The sequence below is a fragment of the Sturnira hondurensis genome, unplaced genomic scaffold, assembly GCF_014824575.4.
Source record: "Sturnira hondurensis isolate 20B ecotype Veracruz unplaced genomic scaffold, ASM1482457v3 Scaffold0014384, whole genome shotgun sequence".
Taxonomy (NCBI): Eukaryota; Metazoa; Chordata; class Mammalia; order Chiroptera; family Phyllostomidae; genus Sturnira; species Sturnira hondurensis.
Window position 1 is genome coordinate 2,237,858 of NW_028087015.1, and position 20,423 is coordinate 2,258,280.

Here is a 20,423-nt window from a genome sequence, read left to right on the forward strand (position 1 = left end):
CAAAGTCAGGTGTACCAGAATGAAGTTGCTCCTGGGATGCCACACAAAGGGAAGCCTATCACGCTCACTGCTGAACCCTCTGGCATGCCTGTCCCCAAATCCAGTTCATCTTATGCTCCACATGTGGCACCGGAATCCTTGCCAAGGCAGGAAGCTCAGGCGTCTAAAATCAAGCTTTCCTGGGGAGCTGGCCGGCGGCCTCCTCCTTTGCCTCATGCTGCCACCAAGATGATCCCCAAATCCCAGCACCTGGTCCCAGAACCCACCAACCTCAACCCCCTTCCCACCCTGAGGCAATCTGCTTTCTTCTCTTTCTGCCCTCACAGAAAAACCAGCCTCCACCCCAGGGGGCACGGCACTCTCTCTTCTACAGCTTTAGACCTTTTTTAAAAATATATATTTTTCTGTGAACCAGACGATCGCAGTTCGATTCCCAGTCAGGGCACATTCCTGGGTTGCAGGCAAGTTCCTTGCAGTTCCCAGCAGGGGATGCACGAGACGCAACCATACATTGATGTTTCTCTTCCTCTCTCCTTCCCTTCCCCTCTAAAAGATAAATAAAATATTTTTAAAAATATTAAATATATATATATATATTATTTTTAGAGAGAGGTGAAAGGAGGGAGAAAGAGAGGGAGAGAAATATCAATGTGTGGTTGCCTCTCACAGGGCCCCGACTGGGGACCTGGCCTGCAACCCAGGCATGTGCCCCAACTGGGAATTGAACCAGTGGCCCTTTGGTTCACAGGCCCGCACTCAATCCACTGAGCAACACCAGCCAGGGCAGCTTTAGACCTTTTATAAAGAGACAGAGAAGAATCTTCCCTTCATACCACTTCAGTTTTCTGCCAACCCAATATCCCCAAGGCAAGGAGTTACAACTGTCTGAGTTCCTGCTTGAAATACCAGGGAAGAGAAAAAGCAAAGACCAAGACACAAGTTTCATCACTTACAAAGTTATTCTGGCCCATGAGCCCCGCAAACATAGCATCAGAGTGGGAGGTGTGTTTACTTTGTCTCTAGCTGCAGGTAAACACCACCCCCCCAGCACCACTTCCAACAGGAGAGACCCTGAGACCCTGGCCCTCGGCCCACAGTGGACCGTGAGGGCCTGCTCTCCCCTAACCACTGGGTGGGTGGCGTGTGAAGTGTGTCTTTTTGGCACAAAAGAAACCTGCCCCCCTCAAAGAAACTTCCCTCGAATGATCTTCTGCTCTGCAAGAAGAAAAAAAATTCCAGTAAGATTTTTTCAAAGCTTAATATAAAACTGAGATCTCACTGCCTCCTCAAGAGTCGAAGAATTCTAGACACCCCCAATATACTTCAACAAGGACAATGGCCACCTTCACTTCACACACCACCGGATGACGAGGCTTACAGGAACAACTCCTACTCTCCGCCATCGCCTACACTAACCAGCCGTCTGCAAGCTCTGTGCAGGGAGGCTGAACATCACGTTTTCCAAGGTGAGATTACGAGCACGGTTGTAACTGTAAAATTCCAAAGTCCAGGGTACACACTGTGGTTATAATAAAAATAACTGCGACAGAGAACCACTGGAACTGGCCAGACACTCACCGGGAGACTCACAGACTGCTTTCTCAGTCATTTTTCCTGCAGGAAGAGAATGCAGCTCCAGGTAAGTCCATGTGGGAGTCGGATGTTAATTATAAAAGCAGAGCTGCCCTCATCACTGCGCCTTGCCTTGGACACTCAGTAAGCAGCACCACCTCCAGTTGTCCCCACTCATGCTATGCACTCATTTTCTCCCCCCCCCGCCGCTATCTTGCTTTGTAATTTTATGTGGCTTTGGGCAGTGACTCACAAGTCTCCTGGGGACCCCATGTCACACAGGGACCTCACACTAGTAGACCATGATTGGCAAGAACTAACACTCTGGTGAAGGAATTTCCCCCCCATGCTTGCAGAATCCTGAAGGAGAAGGAAAACTACCCAAGAAGCTTTTAGAGAGTACGTTTTTTTCCCGGTTGGCTCACTTCCCTCCTGACCTGCAAATACTGGGAACTAGCTACCCTGACAGGCATGAAGCCTAGAGAAACTACGTTATAAAATCACAAGATGTGCCTCCTAAAACCAGTTACTGTAGCCACAGCTCAGAGGTCAGGAAAGCCCCCGGGTCAGGAGCTGCCACAGGGGCAGGGGCAGTCCTCAGCTATGTCAGGGCTCTTCCCTGACAGGGGCCACGATGCCTGCCAAACGCCCACAGGGTGAGAGCTTCTCTAAGGAGCTTTTCAAGTGCACTCTGAGGAGGAAGGGGAAAAAAAGATGGAAGGAATGTTTTAAGCTGCAGCTGGGCCAAAAACATCATTGCTCTCAACTTGGCAAATTTCAAGTAAGGAGTAACCAAAAGATATCCCAAAGCCAGAAAAGAAAGGGCTAGCCTCAAGAGATGCTCCCCCAAACGTTTACCTGGTAAATCCTTACCAAACGTACTTTCTCCCTAAACTCTGCTCCCACAAACAATACCAAAAAAATTCCTTAAGATGGGGACTAAAAATACGAGTTGTAAACATTGCTTAATTATCTAGGGAAATATAAATCTTTTAAAAAATACTCTTTTTTATATCATTGCTTTTAGATGGAGAGGAAGGGAGAAAGAGAAACATTGATTGGTTGCCTCCCCTATGTGCCCGGACTAAAGATGGAACCTGCAACCTAGGTATGTGTCCTGACAGGGAATCAAACCCACAACCTTTTGGTGACAGGATGATGCTTCAACCAACTGAGCCACATGGCCAGAGTTAAAAAATAATCCTGATTAGAAATAAACTGGTTTTACAGAAAGTACTATATGCTGGCAGTACGGTTTATACCAGTCATTTTAAATTCCACAGGCACAAAGAGTTAACCACATGCGTGTAGAAAAGCCAACCTGCCAATTACTGTTCCTTCTAAATATTATTACTTTTAAAGAGAAAAACAGAAGACTCCCCTGAGACCGCAGGTATGTCTACGGAATGTTCAGACAGGGTAAATCATTTCAGAGGGTACAACCTCCTTTTCTCCTGCCCAAAGCTTACATCTTCAAGGCAGCAGAAAAGCCAGCCTCCAGATCCAGCCCAGCAGGTGGATGTTGCTGCACCCTGGCTCCCTCCCCACCCCCACCTCCGTCTGCATCGCACCTGTGCTTGTCGACAGCGCACTGTGCACATTCAGGTCAACTCACTCTGTGTGCACTCTGTCTCCTAACCCGACCGGATGCTGCTTTGGGCACTCACCACATTCTTTCTTTCCTTTGCGTCTCCCAGCCTCCAACCCCTTTGGAGCTTTGCAAGCAGGAAGGCTCAACACATATGTCTGATGTGACAAAGAAAAACAACATTTCACTTTCAATAATAGGTGACGGCTTCGCCAGCACCTATTATTGAAACAGTGCACTAAGGCGGCAACACCCTTACTTTCCAGCATCCTAGGTCCACCCAGCCACTGCTCTAAGGCTTCCTCCCTCTCTGCCTTCAAAAGTGCAGGCCAGCAGAGAAGGAAAGAAAGATGGGCACTGCAAGAAAAGAACCCCAAGAAGATGATTTGGCTCAGCTCACTCAACCCCTCCCCGCCCCACACTGGAATAATACCAGATCCATCGCCCCAGCCTGCAAGTTAGGTCCAGATGAGCCCACGCACAAAACCCCACTGCGACGAAGCCTGCGTTTTTTATAGTATCGTAAGTAAGCAGCTGTTTTAGCCACAGACTGAAAGCCGCTCCTCGAAACGTCAAATTACTCTGCGTGCCTCTGACCATAAGATAATCGTTTAAAGTCATTATTCCATGTTGCAAGTTTAGAAACAAAATTTTGGATGTTCATGGAATTTAACTAAAAAAATGACATTTTAGTGGCAATTCTGTTATAGAATCTGCCATTTTCCATCCAAGCCCACAGAGAAAGCAGCAGCAGTAATTAAATTTACATCCTTAGATGTTCTTAAATGTCAAAATAAATCTCTAAAAACTACAGGTAACAGTACCTGAAAAGTTCAGGAAAGCGCCCATCTGATGACAGGTTTTTCAGGAGCCCAAGATGAGCACCCTGAGGTTTCTCAACGGGGGTTACACCTGCCATTATGGAGTTGCTTGGAAAAGCTGTATTCATCATGTTAAAGATCAGTTTTGTTTCCTGTTAATTACCACAGTTGGTCTCCAAGGGGATACTGAGTGGGGTGGCGGAATCATCCTCATTGCGGGAAACGCTATAAACAAGTTTGACAGGGCCCTCGCCGTCTCTTTAAAAGAACAAATGGCACTAATCCCACATAGCCTTACCCATCTCCAGAGAGGAAGGGAGAGAAAAACAGGAAGAGAGAAGAAATTAAACAGGAGCATCTCAGGGCATAATAAATAAAAACATCCTCCAGCTAGCGTGACACAGCTACCCTTCCTCGAACTGGGGATTCGGGTTCAAAAGAGAAAGAGGTCCCTAAAAACACACTTATGAGGTTCCCGTTGGAATGAGGGCATGTAGCAGTTTCTTAAAGCCTCACCTACAGGAACTATCAATCCTCTCACCTGAGCTAAACTAAAAGAAAAAGCATGGGAGAATTAACGTCTTCTGGTGAGGGAGACACAAGACAGTGCAAATTAGATCATCATTTGATCTACAAACAAATTATACAAAAAATATTTTGGACAACTGGCCCGGACTGTTCATACTTCTAGTAATAAACTTGGTTAATTTAAAGTACTCTGACTCATTTTCTGAGGAATTACCTTCCACCTTTTTTTAAAATGTGATGTAATTAACATAGAACTTTATATTAGTTTCAGGTGTGTGACATGACTTGCTATTCATATATATATTGTGAAATGATCACCACGATACATCTAGCTAACATCCATTGCCATACCTAGTTACCGATTTTTTTTCATATGATGAGAACCTTTAAAATCTCTCCCAGCAACTGTTAAACATTTGATGCAGAATTTACTCTAGTCACCAGGCTGTACAATACATCCTCATGACTTAGAACTGAACAAAGCCCTGATTGGTGTGGCTGAGTGGGTTGGGCATTGTGCCGCAAAGCAAAAGGTCGCCAGTTCAATTCAGGTCAGGGTACATGCTGGGAGGTCTGCGAAAGGAAGCAGATGGATCTTTCTCTCTCACATCAATGTTTCTCTCCCTCCCTCCCCCTTCCTCTAAAAATAAATAAACTCTTTTTAAAATAAGAACTGAATAGAAAATGGCAGGAGACACTGCTTTGGATTAAAATGATTTGATCCCCTATAGGAAGGGGTCTTGAGCACCCAGGAAGGTATACTAAAGACACAGAAAAACCACTGCTGTATCTCCAGAAGGACACCCGGGGCTGCCATGTGGCTGGCTTGAAGGCAGAGTGTGTGGGTTTCCTCTCCTCCAACCCGGCTGTTCTCTACCTCATGAGAAAGCCTGGGAGGCCAGGGCCCTGCTCATCCAGCTGTGCAACTGTTGAGAGTTACCAGCCAATACATATACTCATGCCACAGCCATCCACCTCCAGAAGCTGTTACCCCACCCCCAACACTATAGAAAAGACACACTTGCCCTCAGCACGACAAAAGTAACCTCAACATGAGACAACACAAGAGACAGCACTGCCTAGATGGCAGGAGCAGCCGACAGGGTCAGAAGGCCCAGGCTCTGGCCCAGGTAAACTTAATCTCTGAGTGAAAAAAAACAGGGTGCAAAGCAGCCTTTGACCTTCCAGATCTAAAATGGTACTTTCTTCACTGCATCTAGCAGGGTTATCCCATTCCAGTTTTAGACTTTATCATCCCACCCCACAGGTTAATTAGGCTTTTGTAGGCTGATCTGGAAGCTGAATCACTACTTGAACCTATCTCTGGGAGGCTTCCTGCTCTGAGTTCCAAACAACTGACTTTCAAACAAACGCAAAAAAAAAAAAACTCTGATAACTCAGGCTGGAGCTGCCAACCTGTGGACAAAATAATAAGTAATAATAAAATCAGTAGATTGGTAAAAAGCAACTTCTGATAGATTCTGATTTGTTATACTGTATTTATTTTTCAATTACAGTTGGCATACAATATTATATTAAATTCAAGTATACAGCATAGTGATTAGAAGTTGACATAACCTACAAAGTGATCACCTCAATAAGTCATTACCCATCTGACACCACGCAGTTATGAGGAGTACCCATCTCACCCCATACACAGTTATTACAATATTATTGACTATATTCCCTATGCTGTACTTTACATCTTCATGACTGTGCTTATAACTGCTAATGTGTACATCTTAATGCCTTTCACCTTTTTCAACCATGCGCACCCCCAACCATCTGACAACCACCAAAATGTTCTCTATAGGACAGATGAGGACTTAACTTTGCAAGCAAACCCTAATCCACTTCCAGGCCTGAGCAGCAAGGACCCAGAACAGTATAGGAGGGCCCTGCTCATCTGCCAGGGGGAAGAGAGAACATACAAATCCTTTCAATGAAAGAACAATTATTAAACATCGGAAGCTAGTGATCTAGCCCACGTGAATGACAGACTTATGAGGTGACATGTGGCCCACACCGAGCAGGTCCAGGCAGCAAGCGAATCACAAACCCAAATGTTTTCCGTTTAGAGCCTCTACTAAGAGAGTAGGTTTTTGCCACTGACTTAAGGATTTGCAGGTGGTTCTAAGAAAGAAAGATCCAGTTCTGCAGCCAGAGCCTCCAGGAGCAGCACCCAAAATCACCCTTCCTCATTTCCGAGAACAGGAATTTCTGACGCGCACCACAGTACGGTGTGGCGCTGAGAAAGACGCAGAACTGGTCTGGCTTTCAGAGTTCAGTTCTCTTGCAGGGACTGGCGGGCACCCTCAACGTTCATTCTGATGACTGACAGAAATACACCAAATAATTTTAAAAGATGAATAAAAATAGAACATGTATGTGCACCACATTTCCTCTGCATGTTTAAGTCAGCCTGAGCTGAAAGGAGGAATCCATGAGGAAGTGTCCTTGTGAGAATCCGTGTCAAGCCTACGTTCCTATTCATTCACCAGAAAACAAAACTATCAAGTTTTCGAAAGAAAAATGTGATTGAACAGTTCTATAACAAATTACATGCCAACAACAACTTTAAATTTTTTAATGTTTTTGTAGTGCAAGGGAATCAAACTGGAGCTGAAGCTGAAAGGACCTCTTATTTCATGACCTGTGAGGATCGCAGAGGCTAATAGTTTGCCTAGCAAGGAGCCAAGGCACCGCCCAGACCTCCCCACTCCTGTGCCAACACTCCTGGTAAAACTGCCAGAAATCCTGCCACCCATTTTCACCAGCAGCAGCTTTATCCTGATCACTAACGAGTTTAGCCCAGCGTCTTTGTTAATATATTTTTTAATTTTTTTAAAGATTTTATTTTATTTATTTTTAGAGAGGGGAAGGAAAGGAGAAAGAGAGAGAGAAAACCATCAATGTGTGGTTGTCTCTCACATGGCCCCCACTGGGGACCTGGCCTGCAACCCAGGCATGTGCCCTGACTGGGAATCGAACCTGTGACCCTTTGGTTCACAGGCCCGTGCTCAATCCACTGAGCTATACCAGCCAGGTCTTTGTTAATATTTTAAGGCTAGTTCTCAAAATATCATCAGAAATTAATTCCTTTAAACATATAGTCAAAATGGCTTACTGCTACAAGCATGATTATAATGATCAAAAATTATCTAAACAGAAAACAGTCTGTCCAAGTCAACAGGAAAATAAATATGGATTTAGAGTCAAAACCTTTCATTTGTACAAACCCACCAACCCATTAGACTGACAACCTAACACCCAGGATCGGAGCCCTGGTAGATCTTAGCCCTGACCTTAACAAAAGTTCTACAGACACTTAATCCAAACTCTCAAACGCCAAATGCACAGGGACCTGTCTGCTAAGTGGCGTTTCATTCACTCAAAGATCATTCATTCACCCATCCTGTATTATGGGCCACATCTGTGCCAGGCTCTGGAATACAGAGATGACCAAGAGGCTGGGACCTCAGGGAATGCACAGTGTTCCTCAGTGGTCTCTGGGAACCTGTTCTGCCCCCAGTCTCTCCCCACAATTCTCCTCCTCCATTGTAGCACATCGAGAAGATCACTCAGCTACAGCATGGCAATTAAATGAGCCAATGCCTGAGAAACACTCAGAATTCTGTCGTGACACAAGATACGCCTCAACTGCCATTTTGCGCTCTCCCTGCTGCAGGGGTTTGAGTTGATATGACATTGTTCCCACTCCGAGGAGCCCACAGTCTAGTCGGGGGCGGAGAGGGCACAGAGAGAGGCCGGGGTGGGGAAGAGAGAGAGATTAACTATTAACTCCTCTACAAAAACAAATATGCACAAAATGGGAATGAGAGGACAGTTGAACTGATACCAGAAAAGGCTGGGCAAACTGTTAAGCACCATAAAAATATTCACAAAATAGACTTATCTGGCATATCCCAGCAACAAACACAGCAAAATCCTACTATCTTCAACTTTTTAAAAAATTTTATTTATTTATCTTAGAGGGAAAGGGAAGGAGAGAGAGAGAGAAAAAAATATCAATGTATGGTTGCCTCTTGTGCATCCCCTGCCAGGAACCAGGAACTGGCCTGCAACCCAGACATGTGCCCTGACTGAGAATCGAACTGGGATCCTGTGGTTCACAGGCCTGCGCTCAATCCACTGAGCTACACCAGCCAGGGCTATCTTCAACTTTTTAAGTTAAAAAAGAAATCAAGACTACCTACTTTTGTTAATAGCACATGCAATTTCATCATACTCTCTTTCTACCCCCTCTTACCCATTTTTATGTCTTCAATAGTCTTCAAAGGTGACTGATGTGCACAGGGGTGGCCCTAAAGCACTGCAAGATGCCCAATCACTTAAAAACATCTAGCTTGTTCAGCACAGAATAATAAGGCAGGAAAACCACACGATGACACATTACAAGGGGGAGGGGTGGAACTAAGCAACAAACTGAGAACAAAATGAGCTTTCAAATTAATTTTTGGTGAATCATAAAATTCAAAACCAAAGGGCCTTGCCCCCAAACATTCTGTTTAACAAAGGTTTTTCTACAATCTTCCCACCAAAGTGGCTTCTCGTGTTCTTTTTAAAATTCTGATGACCAAGCTATAGAAAGGGAAGGTGGTGGAAAGAAACAGGAATGAATTAGAACAAGGAGTGACAGGCAACCTAACACACAGAAAGTGATGACTCAGAAATCATTTGGAAGGAATTTAAAACAGTATGATTTCAGCAGGCCACCAAAGTGTCATATTGCTACTCTACTGGTATGACTCTGCTCAATCACCTTATTCCCAAATTTTAAAACAGTTGCCCTCAGCTTTCCCCAGGTGGAGATGTTTTTATTTCTAAAAAAGTATAACTCTTGGAAACAAAAGTGATATATCAACATTTGAATTGAAAAAATCAAGAGAGTTCAAAGCTGTAATTTGCATTTTCTCTCCTTTCCTCATAGTGGAGAATGTGCACCATGGCTGGGACCCACCCGTCACCACAACTAAAGTTATTCCTGAAAGGCTCAGAAGCTGTTTTCCGGCCAACAATGAACTAGGGTAGCTTATTAGGCTACTTCATGCCTGTAGAATAAAACACCCACAAATTCCAAGGAAATGAAGTGGCATGTTAAATAAAGTTTACAAAGGGAGAATTTCAGACAATAGATAATTTAAAGTAGCAGAACGTAGGGCAAAGAGACAATTGTCTTTCTCACTTGACAAGTACTTTTCTTCTTAACTCCCCTTCACTTTCATGCTCACACACACTTGCTCAGTCTTTAATCTAAGGCCGCGCAGACCACATGGTGCTTCTACTTACTACCCTGAAAAGAGCCACGAGAACAGGAAGGTCGGCATTTTCTTGGGTCTTCCTGACATGGACTGTACTCATCTGAAATGGGTCTGCAGCTCTCGTCCTTCAGTAGAACTTTTCAGTGGCCCCTTCTCTCCAAACAAGCACCTGGGGTTACCCTCTTCTCAGGAGTAATTCTCTTCTCACTTTCTTGGCAGCCACTGAGTGAAATTCCTCAGAGCCGCCCTCTTAAAATGAGAAGCCTGGGGTGATGGCTGCAACTGAGCCTCAGGTGATTTCAGTTAAGCGCCCAGCTAAAACTAAGAGCAACCAAACAAACTTTATGAGTTTGTGTGCACAGGAGCTAGACTATTCCTAGGGAACCAACTTATTTACAAAGAGCATATTTTTGAAAATAACTATTTAATCTTTCTACGCAAAATGGATTTCACCAAACTGCGTTCTATTTCAATAGCTTAATGTAGTTTAGCTAGTAGTGTTTGCCCTAAGAAGCAATTTTAAATTTATAATTTCTGTGACTATGTCTCAATGACAGTATATAGTGACATAAGATTTTAAACACCAATTCTAACCCAATTTTACTTTATTTCCCTACCACTGATGAGGCACTGGGCCCTTCCTGTACTACTGAATGTGCGGGCATCTCCACATACAGAAATACCTGAAAAGGTCAATGTTAACACCAGAAGCCTGAGAAATGATGATATTATTTTTAAAACAAACATAGAAAAGCACAAATTATTGGCCAGGGTTGAACTACATACCTAACCTCTCAGACTGTTCAAAAAAGCAGCTAAGTCCTAAAACAGAGGCCGCCATCCACTACAAATACCACTAAATCACAAAGAACATTAAAGTTAAAATTTCACTTTCTGCATGATAGCCTGTAAAATTTGTTAAGAAAAGTCGGCACCGCCAGCCTCCTCCCCACCTTCCCCTTACCCCCACCAGCACAAAGCATTTAGGCCGAAAGGTTCAGCAGGAGTAAGTACCATAATCAAAATTACATCGACTGTGTCCAAGAGGAAAATTGATGGGCTAGCAAAGGAGTACAGGCTTAGGGTACAACTTTATAAGCTGTTTCACAGACACGTGTATCTGATTATAAGTGCAAATCATTTAAATAAGCAGTGAAACTTTCCTTTAAGAGACGCTGGAGGAGCAACCAGAAATTTCTCGTAAGTTCTGTACACTTCAATGTTAGCTTTCACATATGTACCGCTGACCACGGTCCTGAACCAACAGTTCACATTTAGGGAAGGGGTTTCTCTCCAGCCCTGGCAGCACAGGGGATCACGGACCAGTCCTTCCCAGGACTGCGGACCCCGGTGAGGGAACACGAACAGAGAAGGACAAAGGGAGGGAAAGAAAAGTACATAGCAGCTGCTGCAGAGATCTCTGCCTAACCATATTTTGGTTATGCTTTGGCAAAATAACATTGCCAGATACGAAACCAGACAAAATACTGCGGACATAAAAGAGAACAAGACTCTTTGAACTAGACAATGCGGAGGCGTGTCGATGCCCACCTGAACAGGGCCACGGGGCAGAGCACGGGCTTGGGGGAAGGGAAGCGAACTTCGGTCCCAGCACCAGCACTGGCGCTATGTCAAAAGTGCTTCTGGTGATGCGCATTTTTGCTTTAAAATGTGAAGTATTTCCACTGTCCCAAAAAGACAAAACAGAATTTTTGTTGGGCATTTATATACGTGAGTTCTTGCATTTTTATGATCTAATGCATTTCTAACAGATTTCCCCTCTGCAGGTTTAGGGTAGCCAGCCTGTTCCCACCCCCCCCCCCACCTCACCGCCCCCCCCTGCCCCCGCAGATGCTTATGTGAACCAAAGTTGGCTCCCGTAAAAATCACTGAATTTCTTTTCCTCCCTTCTCAGCCCCTACATCATTTCCTAGGGAGCTTAAGTGAAGTGCGCGGTCATCTCACCAGCCTCTCTGCCTGGCTGACATGCTGCCTTCTGACCCATTCTCATCGTGTCACTAATAATTCACATGTTCGTAAAGTCTGTTTAGGATATTACTTAATGAATGATCACTAAGAGCAGGTTCCATGAGCAAAAGAGAAACAGTGTCTTAATAGATGGGTTAATGAGCCATATGCCATAAAACTTTGCTGTTAGTACCTCATAAGAATGCTCTGTCCATGAAATTAAAAGTGGCAGCTATGCTTCATATCTACCTACTCATGAATGAAAGGGCCAGCCTGCACTGCCCACACAACATGCTGGAGGTACAGTACATCAGGGAAGGGACCTGTAGGCTTCCATTATTCCTGGCTATGGCACTGATACTCTGAGAATGTGATTAGAAATGATACACTGAACGTGAGAATGTGATTAGAAATGGCATGGGGTGTCTTTCATCTAAAAAGTGCAATCATCCCTTCTAAGACACACACACACACACTCAGTTTTCTATAATGCCTAGCCACCTGGTTATGGGCCCTCCTCACAGTGAGACATCTCCACGCAGGATCCTTCCTACCATCTGTCCTGCGCATCTCGCACGGCAGTGATTGCACACCCTTCCTCCCAACGACGGACTGAACTACACAGCATCCGGTAGGTCCGGGGTGGACAGCCTTGGTCACAGGCTCCCAAACACTGGCGAAATATAAATATCTGACACTTCCTAGAATACCTTGGGCCAGAGGAAGGCAGGGTCAAAGCCTTAGTTCTTCGCGCCGACCCTTCCTTCTCTAGGAAAACCCGATCCCACAAGCGAGGTTCTGGTCATGTGCGCCAGCTCACAGGCACCACCACCCTGCCAGTCACCGAGACTCCNCCCCCCGCCCCCGCAGATGCTTATGTGAACCAAAGTTGGCTCCCGTAAAAATCACTGAATTTCTTTTCCTCCCTTCTCAGCCCCTACATCGTTTCCTAGGGAGCTTAAGTGAAGTGCGCGGTCATCTCACCAGCCTCTCCGCCTGGCTGACATGCTGCCTTCTGACCCATTCTCATCGTGTCGCTAATAATTCACATGTTCGTAAAGTCTGTTTAGGATATTACTTAATGAATGATCACTAAGAGCAGGTTCCATGAGCAAAAGAGAAACAGTGTCTTAATAGATGGGTTAATGAGCCATATGCCATAAAACTTTGCTGTTACCTCATAAGAATGCTCTGTCCATGAAATTAAAAGTGGCAGCTATGCTTCATATCTAACTAGTCATGAATGAAAGGGCCAGCCTGCACTGCTCACACAACATGCTGGAGGTACAGTACATCAGGGAAGGGACCTGTAGGCTTCCATTATTCCTGGCTATGGCACTGATACTCTGCAGAAACCAGCATTTCCACACTCAGTAACAATAGGAAATTCCATTAGTTCTCACTGCAACCCCCTATAATAAATATTGGCATGCCCATTTTATACATGAGGCAACAGTCTCAGTATTAATAACCTTTCCAAAGTCCCATGACCTACACGGGGCTGAACCGAGGTCATTCGTCCAAATCCTGAGGCACTACAGGCCCTGATCCCAGAGTGGGAAATGCTGGCTGCCGGCTCTGAAGGAATAAAGCGGCAGGAGGAGCACAAGCCCTTTCCAGGCAACACGACAGAACGTGAGAATGTGATTAGAAATGGCATGGGGTGTCTTTCATCTAAAAAGTGCAATCATCCCTTCTAAGACACACACACACACACTCAGTTTTCTGTAATGCCTAGCCACCTGGTTATGGGCCCTTCTCACGGTGAGACATCTCCACGCAGCATCCTTCCTACCATCTGTCCTGCGCGTCTCGCACGGCAGTGATTGCACACCCTTCCTCCCCACGACGGACTGGAACACCCGGGCTCCTACACAGCATCCGGTAGGTCCGGGGTGGACAGCCTTGGTCACAGGCTCCCAAACACTGGCGAAATATAAATATCTGACACTTCCTAGAATACCTTGGGCCAGAGGAAGGCAGGGTCAAAGCCTTAGTTCTTCGCGCCGACCCTTCCTTCTCTAGGAAAACCCGATCCCACAAGCGAGGTTCTGGTCATGTGCGCCAGCTCACAGGCACCACCACCCTGCCAGTCACCGAGACTCCCACACCATCTCAGGGCAATTGCCCCTTGTGTTCGCCTCAGGTAAACGTTTCCCAGCAATTTACTATGAAAATGAGTATTTGCAAGGCCCTCTTCTCAAGTCCATTTATGTTAATAAAGCTTTTCCTTCGAGAAAATAGTAGGCTAAAAGCAATATCACAGTGAAAAGTAGAACTAATGTTCACACTAAGATATTCTCTGGAAGAGACCTAAATTCTCTTTTCCTCCTGATATTTCCTGTGTTTACCTGGAATGCCTAAACCAGCAGGAAGGCACCCCTGTTCCCTCTACACACCATTTAGTCCTATACCATCTTCTCAGGTTAGCCGGGCCAGCCCCAGAACATTAAAACAAGCTGCGCCAGCAGTTCCCAGCAGGTGGGCTGCATGCTGCCTGATCTTCCCAAAATACAAATCCGATCCCAGCACCGCTTTGCTTCAAATCCTTCAGTGGGTCCCACGCCCTTAGACTAAACTCCAACAGTTTGTTTGACCCAACTGCTGCTTCTCCTTCAAGCATCACCTGATGCCATGCTCTCCTCTCCTCCAGGCCAGACAGATTTCCCCCAGACCCAGCACCCCTCCTGCTACCTGCACGGGTCCTACCTCTGCTCTTCTCCCAACTAACGCCTACTCGCCCCTTAGGTCTCAGCTCAAACATCACCTTCCTCGGTGAGGGGGTTCCTCCAAGACTAAATGAGTTACGCAGCGTAGGTACTCACAGCCTTTGAAACCAAGTAATTAATTAATTAATTAATCACCACGAGCTTGGTCACTATCACTTCCACTACACTGGAAGTTTCGTGAGGGCAAACTGTCTGTCTTGCCTACCTTCATGTCCTCAGTGCCCAGGACTCTATATATCTCAATACCAGGGCTGACTGATTTTCTGAACTCGCTGCTTTTACAGAAGCAATGAGTCAGAAAGCAGACTACATAATATATAGGCCAAGATTTATGCACTACTTGTTTTTCCAAGTATGTAGCCACTGTGATTAATAAAATACAAATCTAATGAATTCATGGTTGCTTTTTGCTATGTATTCTGTTACCCAACGAACAGTAGAAATTCACCTGCTGCATCACTGTCATGTGAGGGACCCCGCACACATCCGACCTGACGCTAAAAGCAGTCCTCAAACTGTTGTTAATAGAACAGTTAAAAAGCGTCCCATAATTGTGCCTATTGTTAATAAGGGGAACTGTTTCCCAATTTGGGCCAATAAAATAAACCCCTTAGTGTAGCAGAGCATAAAGGAGACGCTTTATATTGAGTTGAAAATCCTTTTAACTACTAAGCCTTTTTTTCCCAGCCATTCTAAGAGTCCCTGAAAATTTCAAGGTCAAATACACAATGTAAAGAAAAGTTAACACACAAGTCCCTTCACAGGTTTTTCTGAGAGCATCCTCTGAAAACACATTTGCCTGTGTTCAAAAGTTACCTGGGAAAACTTCCCGTACTATTTTCACTCTGATCACTGACATTTTTTGATAAGAGATCCAGAAGTTTAAGCATAAATCACGATTGACAAAAATAAATACATACACAGCCACCCTTCAATCAAATATGCAACTATTTCCATAGATGTCATTTTTTCTTCATCTGTTTGATGTGTATTTGCTACTGAGCCCCCACTACATATTAGAAGCCCTGAGCTAGGCACACAGAGACAAGTCCTGCCCTCAGGGGCTCACTGACGCACAGCAAATGGCACCTAAAACTTTATTAGAGTCATCACAAGGCTCTTTGGGAAGGGACAGACAGGGCAGACTGCCTCAAGGTAGAATCTCCACAGTTTGAAACATTGCTAGTTTCTATAATAAATGGGTTAATTTACGTAACAAAAAAGCCCTCAGCAATGTGATCAAAGGAACAGGATTTCGATCTAGATTGTCGGGACTGTCAGAAAAGCAGCCCACTCCCCCTCAGCATCCACTCACCCCAAACCCACAGGCATCAGGAAGCCGCCAAGCCAGGCAGAGTTTATTTAAACAAAAAGTCCCGTGCCACCGCCAACCTTAGATGTGCTTGGCATTAAGTACCTGACAACTACAACCTCAGCCATGGCATAAACTCAGGCATACCTTCTTTTATTTGGCTTTGCTTTATTGTGCTTCACAGATGTTGCATTTTTTACAAAAATGAAGGCAAGACCCTCCCCCAACAAAAAGATGACCACTCACTTCATTTCCATACTTGCTTTATTGTGGTGACCTGGAACTGGCCCCGTAAAACCTCTGAGGTTTGCTTATATTGTTTTTAAGCACCAGAAGCTTAAAGGACTGGCTGAAGTCTACAAGACTTTGTAAATTTACACAAATACTGACAGTAAGATAAAATATGAAATAGTTCAAACACTGTTGACATTACTGGGTATTTTGCAAATGGAATTTAACAAGGTTGTCAAAAAATTAGCACTGCACTAATACACTAAAATGAATTTTGCTGCTTTAAAAAATGCATGCAATAAATTACTATAAAAATAACTTTGGAAAAACCATTTCCCAAGTTACACATAATGATTTTAAAATCTAAATGAACATCTGTCCATTTTATGAGTTATACTTAAGTCTTTTAATGCTTTATACTCAGTGACTTGCTATATAACAGTATACTGACAGTACCTTGCTATAGAATACAACCTAAGATGAATAAAAACTCTTTCTCCCCTTACACTAATAAAATGGAAAACTGAATAGACAGCCTCAGGTTCTCTGAAATTATGTAGCAGATTAATTATGCTTAAACAAAATAAGCCAGCCCAAGCTTATACTTCCATTTCACAAATTTTTTATCACAAATGAACTTGAAAAATTAATATTGACTTAGCACTCAATGCTATATGTTAGCTATCATGCTAGGATTAAGTTAGATGGTACATACAAAACGTCTAACAACTCTTGATAGTATTCCCACTCGAGAGGTGAAAAAACTGGGCATATGTTAGTGGAATGGTCCACAGTCCCACATCTAGTTCAGGTAGCAAAGCCTGGACTCAAATTCAGGTGCTTCCACTGAACTGAGTGTTTGCAACCTGGCGTTCCTGACTGAACCCTCTGGAACAGTTCTGATAATCAGGTGTGTTTTCTGAGCAGAGGGTGGAGAGCTTTCATTAGATTCTCGAAAGGCCCACAACGGCGTGCCCCTCTCAAAGGGTGAAGGACCACTGCATCATACCTTCACCAGTGTATGAACCAGAAAACATGCATGGGACTTCAACCCCCTTTATCAAGACTATCACACTTCTACTGCTGAGGGAGGAAAAAAACACTCGGTTTTTCACTTTAAAATTCTCAGAGCAAGTCAAGATTTCCATTCCTGGACATTTTCCAGCATCTCAGCTACAGGTTCAGTTACACAATAAATTGCAACAGTGTACCCGTTTACATCCAATTCTGAGGTTCACAAATACTGACCAAAGTCATTTAGTCATTCTGCTTTCCAAAATGCGTTTCAATCAACCAATCCTCCCCGCATTGCCTTTGAAATAAGCTATCATTATATTCACTTCCAAGAAAGTAAAACACTGTCACCCGGAGGCCAGGCAATAAATCAGCGACAGAATACCGATCAAAAGGGAGAAGTGACTGACTTCCCCGGCCTAGGCTCTGCAACAGCACGTCATACACAAAGGAGCTCCCTCCTAGCTACACAGAAAACATACAGCAACTAACTCTGTCATCTCCTCTGAAATGACAACAGTAATCTAGAAGTAAATCCCTCAGTTGAGGCATAACCCCAGCGGCCCAGGGATAAGTGAGCTCATCTCTGAACACTGAGGCTGGTGTCGTAGGGTGAGCAACTGTGAAAAACGTGAAGACACCTGCCTGGCATCTTCAAAATGAGTTGCAACCATGAGGAACCCGGGTTCAGTCCACGGTCTGGTCACGTGCTCTGTGGCTGCTGTGGCACTTAGCTTAACTCTTGGCATCTGTTCCCCAGAATCCATCTGAACTTCGGATCCAAACTAAACTCCTGACCAGAAAATGGAGAAGTGTGTGTGTATAAATGATTTTTATCTTGAAGTTCATTGGTCAAGTTACTGAACTGAACTTCAGGGGAATGAAACAACCCACGCTACATCTAACAACTCAAGAGGAGAGACGGTTCTAGAAAGTAGGACTCCAGACACCTGTCCGGGATCCTTGCACTCCCCCAGCGGAATTAGGGAATGGGTCATTGTCATTGCGGGAGACTAGGCCAACCACCACCTTGGGTTTGCCCCATCTCTGCCAGGCTGGGCCTCGACTCCTCACATTGTGCTAGATCCAGTTTTTGCCTCCAGGTTGGGGCTGCTGTCAGGGCCATGGCCTAGGCTTGCATCTTCTGAGGAAAAAAAGACATGTACTACAGCTAATCCCATTGAAGAGAAGGTAAATACCACTCTGGCACTGAGGAATTAATTTCACAAGGAGGCTGTGTTAGGATAATGTTTTATTTATGGCCCTGCCTAATCAAGATGACTTTTCCACAAGAAACCTCCAAAGCAAACAATGTTAAAGACATGAAGAACCTTATGCTTCCTGAACTGTCCTCCAAAGGCAGAAAAACAGACCAGAGAAAGCAGGCAGAGGGCACCAAAGTCACCTGCTCAATACCTCAGGATGCGACCCACAAGTTTTGGACGAATGTCCTTCCAGGAAACTAGGATGCGCACAGTCCCCGAAAGAAGGTGCGCCCTATTCAGTCTGGTGAGAGCAGCGCGCATCCGAGCATCCGAAACGAGTCTGAACCGCAGCTTCAGGAGCGCCCTTCAGCGCCGCAGGCCCACAGCCGGGAGTCCGCTGCTCGAGGGCCGCTTCGGGGACCAGCCCAAACCACCCGCGGGCGATCCCGGGCGACTGGCACCACTAAAACCCCCTCGGTACAACTCCGCAGGGACGACTCCACCCGTCCCCAAACTCCAACACACCATCTGTCCCTCACCGACCAGGTCACCATACTCTCCCCCCACCCCATAGCTTCGGGGGGAAGCCACGCCCACTTTGGAGAATAAGACCTGTTGTGGGGACCAGCCAGGCGTCCAGATCACATCAATTCATAGACCCTCCGTAGCAAACATAGGCAGTAAGGAGTTTGCTGTTTTGACATTTTAAAAGCATACTACCAGGCAGCACATGTAGGCACACACACGGAGGTGACAACCACCGGGACTGACCCACGGGGAGGTTACCGTCATTACCCCTGCTCGGGACAGAGTACCTGGGGTCCCACCCCATCTCCATGCCCCAATGAGCCCGGCCCACCGCCCTCGCGCAGGGCGGAGAACAGGGTTCGCCAGGCAGCCGGGGTCCGGACGGGCCGAGGTGGGGAAAAGCGGTGCCCACCTCCTCGTCCTGCTCCTCCTGGGACGCGCCGCTGCCCCGGGGCTCAGGTGGCGCGGCTCCTCCGGGGGGCGGCGGCGCAGAGACTCCAAGCTCCAGCACCACGCGTGTGGGAGCCCACGCGGCGGGCGGCCGGGTGCCCAAGGCGCCGCCCGGCGGCGGCGGCTGCTGCTGGCAAGAGAAGCCGCCGGGCTCCCCTTCCTCCGACAGAGTTTCTGAGCCCGAGGAGGACTCGGCCGAGGAAGCGCCCTGCGAGGACGCGGCAGTCGCCGCAGGGGCAGGAGTCCGCGCACCGAGGCTGCTGCAGCCGCGGGGCACCGGCTCCGGCGCCTCCGAAACTTTCTCCCCCATTTCCCTCTCGGGCCCAAAGTGCAACCCGAGGGGTGGCGGGGGCGCGCCGTGCACTCAGCGCCTCCAGGGAAAGCCGCGGGCTTTTCGGCTCCGACTCGCTGTCGCTGTCGCTCCCGGGCTGCGGGGAGCCCCGCCGGCGACTACATGGCCACGGCACAGTCGCCGCAGCCCGCCGCCAAGTTAGCAGCCGCCCAGGTCCACGGGATGATAGGGGCTCCCGCGCGCGGGGACATGCCAGCTAGGGTCCGCGCTCTGCGACCCACAGTCCGCCCGCGCTGCGCCGGAGCCGCCGGGACTGCGGCTTCTCCAGCAGAACCTGCCCACGGGACCCAGCGGGGCCGGCGGAGGAGACGGGCAGCCGGGGAAGCCAATGGCAGGGCGGGCGCGCCGGTGGGCGGAGGCTGCGGCGCCCCGGGCCGCACGGGCGTCAGGTAGGGGAGGCGGGGCCGAGGCGCGGGCTTCAGGGTCCGGCGGGAGCGCTGGGTTCTCCAAGGAACCCTGGGGTGGGGAGGACGTGGGCGAGGCGCCGGCCTCCTGGAGCCTGGGAATGGAACCCAAAATACGAGGCAAGGCTGGGACTCCAAACTTAGCGGAGGAGTGGCTGGAGGTACTTGGAACGCCTCCGGGAGATGACTGAGCAGGCGGTGAGACCTTGAAGAACTAGACTTTGTTTAAAAAAGTGAAACCGAGGAAACTGACCAGAAGGAGAAATAATAGGGCTCTGATGCAAAAAAGAAACACATATAGTTATGCACACACACGCACCCACCAGCTTGCTGTAGGTGGAAGGGGGAAATTTCACGGTATAAAGAGTGGATCCAATCAGAGCCGATATCCAATCCAGGATTTTCAATTTAGGGTCTTTGGGCCTCAGTTTCCTCAACT

At 46.6% G+C, this 20,423-nt stretch overlaps 1 protein-coding gene across 3 annotated transcripts in view; it reads right to left on the reverse strand.

Moving 5' to 3' along the window:
- MAST4 (microtubule associated serine/threonine kinase family member 4) overlaps window positions 1-19,823 on the reverse strand; it is a 539,757-nt gene extending 519,934 nt beyond the window's left edge. For all 3 annotated transcript variants that reach the window (XM_037062829.1, XM_037062830.1, XM_037062828.1), the window contains exon 1: window positions 19,191-19,823. In XM_037062829.1, the coding sequence (XP_036918724.1) occupies window positions 19,191-19,538 (348 nt within the window). In that variant the 5' untranslated portion in view covers window positions 19,539-19,823. The remainder of the gene's footprint in view (window positions 1-19,190) is intronic.
- Between the last annotated feature and the right edge of the window lie 600 nt (window positions 19,824-20,423).